At 37.5% G+C, this 6741-nt stretch overlaps 1 protein-coding gene across 1 annotated transcript in view; it reads left to right on the top strand.

Moving 5' to 3' along the window:
* Nucleotides 1-6702, top strand: part of LOC107747584 (ATP-binding cassette, sub-family G (WHITE), member 8) — a 15028-nt gene extending 8326 nt beyond the window's left edge. The window contains exons 3-13 of the mRNA XM_016562181.1: nt 998-1145; nt 1253-1491; nt 1573-1705; nt 3684-3953; nt 4030-4192; nt 4319-4417; nt 4484-4683; nt 4753-4946; nt 5267-5351; nt 5447-5574; nt 5656-6702. Coding sequence (XP_016417667.1) covers nt 998-1145; nt 1253-1491; nt 1573-1705; nt 3684-3953; nt 4030-4192; nt 4319-4417; nt 4484-4683; nt 4753-4946; nt 5267-5351; nt 5447-5574; nt 5656-5793 — 1797 coding nt within the window. The 3' untranslated portion in view covers nt 5794-6702. The remainder of the gene's footprint in view (nt 1-997; nt 1146-1252; nt 1492-1572; nt 1706-3683; nt 3954-4029; nt 4193-4318; nt 4418-4483; nt 4684-4752; nt 4947-5266; nt 5352-5446; nt 5575-5655) is intronic.
* The last annotated feature ends 39 nt before the right edge of the window (nt 6703-6741 follow it).

The raw sequence follows: 6741 nt of genomic DNA, 5'->3' as shown, positions 1-6741 counted from the left end.
AAAGCTATATATATATATATATATATATATATATATATATATATACATACATACATACATTTTGTGTATGTATGTATGGTTTAAGAATAGTTGAAGGATGGCTCAAATGTTTAAACATTTTTTTTTACAAATATTTGTAAATCAAAAATGCAATACTAAGTTCTTATACTTCAACCAAATACAATAATTTTACAACCAAAGCTAACAAGAAGAAGCTAACATCCAACAAATTTGTCCCTCACAAATTACAGTGTGTTGAGTTTATTAATTATAGGCCAGGCTTCAAGTTTTACAAATATGAGTGTCCCTGCTCACCCCATATAGTAAAAAAAAAAAAAAAAAAAGATTTTAAATGCATTTATTTTGTGCTAAGTATACTACAAATATTTACATATTTATGTGCTTAATAAAAATACACTGCAATTGTAATTTTAGTATACTAAACGGTTATACTTAAAGTCTGCTAAACTGGAACAACTAATTTTGTTCTTAATGCATTTTAATTATACCGAAGTATAGTGCTGAAGTCCTACTAAAAATATACTTAAGTATATTTGATTGTGCTAAAGTGGAACTATTGCAAGTATACTTCAGGTACACTTTAAATATATTGCATTTAAAAACTGATATTATACAGAGATCATACATTCTAATTAATAATGATATTAAAACATATTTTAGGCATAATATTAAGAAATGTGCAATAAAAAATAGGCCTACTCCAAATAAAGTTAAAATTATATTTTATACCAGTAAGTCTTAAGTGATATGTCAATAAATATGTTAATGGATTTGAAGTATAGGCTACTTAGTATGAAATAAATGTATTTTAAATAGATTATGGCATAGAGTTAGTGTCCCTGTCAATCAAGTGATCCTTGGTCTGAAAAAGTCTGAAGACCTCACATATTATGCAATGGCATTCAAACATTTTTAAGTGCCCAAATGCTTTTTGAGGCCGATGTACAATGTGATATATATTTATATTTTTCCACAGGTGGACATAGCTGCACAGATACCCTGGTATGAGAGGCTGTCAGAGTTTAAGATGCCCTGGGAGATGCACAGCAACAAGCAAACAGTCATAAAGGACCTAAACCTACATGTGCACAGTGGCCAGATGCTTGCTGTCATTGGCAGCTCAGGTAGGCCTATGTCAAACTTTAGGTATATGTGCAAAATTCTTAAACAAAGCACATTAAGTGAATAAAAGCATCAAGGAAGCCAGAAAGAAACTAAGTTTTGTTTCCAGGCTGTGGGAAGACCTCCTTACTGGACATCATAACATGTCGAGATGAGGGTGGCAACATGAATTCAGGAGAGATTCTGATCAACGGGAAACCTTCCACACGTTCTCTGGTGAAGAAATGCATTGCTCACGTGCGGCAGGACGACCGTCTGTTACCTCATCTCACAGTGCGGGAGACGCTGGCTTTTGTGGCCAAGCTGCGGCTGCCTGCGCACTTCACCCAGGAACAGAGAGATCAGCGGGTGAGGAACTCAGATCATGTAACTAGTTAAAGGTAATGCGAGCGTGACTAACTGTCAGACCTGTCTGTTTGACCTGCACAGGTGGACGATGTCATCGCGGAGCTGCGTCTGAGGCAGTGCGCTCACACGCGCGTGGGGAACGACTATGTGAGGGGGGTGTCCGGTGGAGAAAGGAGGAGGGTTAGCATCGCTGTACAGCTGCTCTGGAATCCAGGTGAGTCTTTAACACATCAACATAGGTGTGAAGTGAAGAAATACTTAGTCAAAAAGTCTACTTGGTTTTTTTTCGACTCTTAAGCACTTGAGTTCTATTTATTACTTAACACAACACGTCATTGGTCTTACTGTTGATTATTCGTACACATTACTATAAGTAAAAACCGTTTGTCTTCATAATTAGGCAGTATTAGAATAAGTATTGTTATTCCAAATATTCGCCGGTCTGTGATTTGGCAGTAGGCCAATAATCAGGTCAAGGCAATTATAAGTGTGCAAGATATTACTAGCCTATTATGCAGCTTTTCAATAAGCAAGATGTTAATATAAAGCAACTTACATTTATACACAATATTGCAAGTTGTTTAGTCTATTTTCGCTTAAAGGGGTCATCGGATGCCCATTTTCCACAAGTTGATATGATTAGGGTCTTAATGAAAAGACTATAACATACTTTGGTTAAAATTTCTCAATGGTAGTGTATAACAACACCCTTTTTGCCCTGCCAAAAACAGCTCTGCACACAGCAACCCGTTTTAGTGCATGTTTCTTTAAATGCTAATGAGCTCTGCTCACCCCGCCCCTCTCTTCCGTTGGGTGAGGACTGATTACTATTTAGCTGCTGAACTTGCTAACTAGCACGTTATTAGGAAAGGCCATTTGTAAAAATTCATAAAAGAACCTTATACTCACTTCTTCTGTAGGTGAGGCTGGATCACAAATGATTTGCACGAACATAAACGCATTTAGGCAGATCGGGGGCGCATTCCCTTCAAAAACAAACGTAATCCTCTGCGTCTTCAGCGGCTCAGATGTCGGGAGTAAATGACGACTGCTATGTTCATTATTACATCCAACAACAGAACACCTAAATCGCTTAGGAGTCATTCTTGTCTACAACTGCTCCAGCGGTGAAACAATGGCGGACTGATGACAGCTCACTCAGGGTGGGTCCAAGGTAAAACGCCAGTGTCAATCAACAATCGTGGGAGGGGCCTGGATCTGTGTGACGTCACATAGCCAAGAAGCTGAGAAAGGCTTGATTTGAGAAAGGGGATATTATTTATAGGGGTTAAAAAAAAACACTGAGTGGATTTTTATCATTATAGGGTGGATGTGTACAAACACTGCCAATACACATTTCAGTTCAAACAACATGTAAAAGTGAATTTTGCATCCAATGACCCCTTTAAACCATATAGTTAAAGCAGAACCGTGACACATCCATGCAACACAGTAATGGCGTTCCTCAATGAATCAGTGTGTTCGAACGAATCGGTTGAGGACTCTCTTTTAAACGAATCGATGAATTGGACTCAAAAGTTTTATCGCCACCTACTGGCGAGAATCTAATCACAATAAAAGACTATAAAAAGTCATTAATAAAATAACTTTAAAATGATAATGAAATAATAAAATGTAATGACTTCTTCCACCTCTGAAACAATTTTTCTTTTAGTTGATTTCACTTTTGAACAACCTACTCATTTCCTGTTAGATGAAGTTTTACCATACAGAATGTTAAATACTCTATTTCACGTAGAAGTAGATTATGAAAGCAAAATGGGTTGCAAACACCACTTCATGCATATTTCTAAACACCTTAAAAATATTTCCATTACTTGAACTATATTACATGAACTAAAACAAAGTAAAATATAAAAAATAAACATTTTTTTAATTTCAGCTAATTACCAAGGCAACACCTCTCATTTTAATTTTGTTTAACTTGATGTAGTAAATTAAATAAAACTGAAATAAAAGTCATACAAACTATAGGCTATATATTTAAAAAACAAATAATTAATAAAAATGACAAAAACACAATAAAAATGATTCCATTACTAAAAATGAAAATGGAAGCAGAAAACGTAAAAATAAAAACTAATTAAAAATATTAAAAACTATAATAATATCTCATCATACTAAAATAGCATTTGTCAAAACCTTTGCTTATGTTTTATACATGTTTTCAGGTATTCTCATCCTAGATGAGCCTACTTCAGGTCTAGACAGCTTCACAGCCCATAATTTGGTCATTACATTGTACCGTCTGGCTCGAGGGAACCGCCTGGTGTTGCTGTCAGTCCATCAGCCTCGTTCAGATATCTTTCAGCTCTTTGACCTGGTGGTGCTCTTGTCTTCTGGCTCAGCCGTGTACTGCGGTCAGGCCAAGGACATGGTACCTTACTTTACTTCTCTTGGGTACCCGTGTCCACGATACTGCAACCCCTCTGACTACTACGGTGAGTGGGACAGAGAATGTCTCTAGTTAAGCATGTGGTCCAGTTGTTGTGTCTGAACTGTGACTTTCTCATGCAGTGGATTTGATAAGCATTGATCGGCGCAGTCCTGAAAAAGAAGCACAATGTTTGGAGAAAGCCAGGATGTTAGCGGCCCAGTTTGTAGAGAAGGTGAAGAACACAGAGGATTTCATGTGGAAATCAGAAGATTGCGGTTCTCTGGCACTGGATGCCCCTCAAAGGTAAATTTCAATAATCAAATTGGTATTTGTTCTTTAGGCTTTTTCTTAAATCTTTTATAATAATCTCTCATACTGTATCAATGAAAATGAAACGCACAAGAGCTGATGATACAGTTTCTACTCCAGCAGTGTTCCTCCCGTCTCGAAGAAGGAATCTGTGATCACAGTTTCCAAACAGAAGGATCGCCTGCCGGGAAAACTGCAACAGTTCACAAGCCTAATCAAGTAAATAAAGTGGAAAACACTTTTTATTGCAAAATTTTGTCTTCTGAATGCCGTTTCATTTTTTAGACGGCAGGTATTTAATGACTACCGAGATCTGGTGACGTTGGTGGTTCATGGTCTGGAAGCCTTGTTGATGTCACTGCTCATCGGTTTCCTTTATTTCGGGGCTGGGGATCAGGGTCTTTCTGTCCAAGATACGGTGGCTTTGCTCTACATGATAGGAGCTCTGACACCCTTTGCTGTGGTGCTGGACGTCATTGCAAAGTGTGAGTAAATTACAGAAGATTTCTTTCTTTATTTTGGTGTCCAGTGGCATAATATGTTGTTTTTCACAGGTCATTCAGAGAGAGCCATGCTTTATCATGAACTGGAAGATGGCATGTACTCAGTCACCTCATACTTTTTTGCCAAGGTAAATACACTGCATTATGTAAGAGCTTCAGGAATGATAGTGGTGTCGATGTGTAGACCTTTGGGACATGGCAGAGCTTCACAAATTTTTCATGAACGTGTAGTTACAGAGTCAAAAGTATTGATCAGTTTTTTTACTTGGGTTTTGTAAAATGCATTACATTAGACGCACGATTGAACAATGTGCAATGTTATTATACAACATTTAATTTTGGTTCTTGGATTTGATTGGCTGTGCAGTGCTCAGTTTGTATCATTCCATTTGTCCTTGTTTACATGTTCCAGACAAACTGTCAGCTTGTGCTTTGGTTGTGTGGATTGTTCAGTGACTCTTTCTTCGAGTCACATCATTATGCTAGTACGTGGCGATAAGTGAATGTCTTTCTAAGTGAGTCATTTGAATCATTCACTCAACCATTTTGTTCAAACGCACTGCAGACTTCGTCTTTCATGGGCAACGCACTCTTCACGGTCTTCTACCTGACTGCTGGCTTTGTCATTAGTCTGGAAAACATGTGGCTGGGTAAAAGCATCATTGAGAATTTTATTTCAAATTAATACTATATTCAAATCTGCAGGAATTAAAAAAAAATTTATATAGATTTTCACCACCAACAGTGGCGTCTTGGTTTTCTTACATATCCTTCATGCGCTGGGGTTTTGAGGGAACGCTGCAGGTTCAGTTTCGTGGGACTAGAATCCCAATCACTATTGGAAACCTCACTGTAGAATTCGATGGTATTAAGGTGAGGAACGCTGACATATAAAATGCACATCTATATGGTTTCTATTCATGGATGCCATTAAATTTTCAACTTTGTTTTCAGGTTGTGGAGATGATGAAAATGAACCAGTATCCACTGTATTCCTGCTACCTGGTGCTTATTGCTGTTGCTTTTGTTTTCATCCTGCTCTATTATCTGTCACTCAAATTCATTAAACAGAAGTCCAGTCAGGATTGGTGAAGAGGACAAATCAGCATCAAGTCTGGTCCACACTGCAGCTTGTTCTTGCCTAGAAACCAACATATAAAATGCCCATCCACAGCACAGACCTTATAAACCAGCTGTAGTTGTCAAGACCAAATATATGTGTGTGTGTGTGTGTGTGTGTATGCGTGCGTAACATTTTACTACCGCTAACTGCCGCTGGATGGCAGTAATGTACTATGTTTCCACACTCTTTTAAGTTTACTTAATTGTTTTTTGGTTCTGGTAAACCACCAGAACTCATGTTTGGTAGATACCTTTAAACAAATTTACTGCAGCATGTCACAATGTAGATTTCATTTATGTATTTACTTTTATTTTCTTTTGCAAATCAGAATTGTTTTGTATGTATAATATTATTATTGAACAGTGTACTACACTACAGGAGCTTTGAAAGCTTGGTTAAAGATTAAGAAATTCTATTGCTTGTTTTTTTTTATAATTAATATAGACACTGCACTGGTGCAACATTCTGATCAACAAGCTAGGATGTATTTGTTTGATTCCACATGTCTATTGTCATATTTTTAATGCAGCATGATGTTAAACACATTTGAGTCTTTGAGAGAGAGAGAGAGATGCAGAAGAGTGCCCTTTTACAGCTGGTGCTCAAACTACACCCAAACCAGCACAGCACAATCCGGCCCAACCACATCACACAGCTACAAAAACACAATTACATTGCTTACTGGAAAGATGCCACTAAATTACAAAAGAAGATGGAGCTGTATTTAGACCTAAAAAGAGACTACAAACCAGCAGAATACCTGAGCTGTGTAAAAGATCACAAATTAAGAAAGACACTGACAAAATACAGACTGAGTGATCACTGTCTGGCTATAGAGAGAGGACAGCACAGACAGAGATGTCAGCCGCGAGAACAGAGACTGTGTTCACTGTGCTCACAGAAAGAGCTGGAAACAG

This window comes from Sinocyclocheilus rhinocerous, unplaced genomic scaffold (genome assembly GCF_001515625.1).
Source record: "Sinocyclocheilus rhinocerous isolate Xijiao unplaced genomic scaffold, SAMN03320098_v1.1 scaffold469, whole genome shotgun sequence".
Lineage (NCBI taxonomy): Eukaryota > Metazoa > Chordata > Actinopteri > Cypriniformes > Cyprinidae > Sinocyclocheilus > Sinocyclocheilus rhinocerous.
The sequence above is the reverse complement of the archived record's forward strand: the minus strand, read 5'-3'. Positions and strand labels throughout refer to the sequence as shown.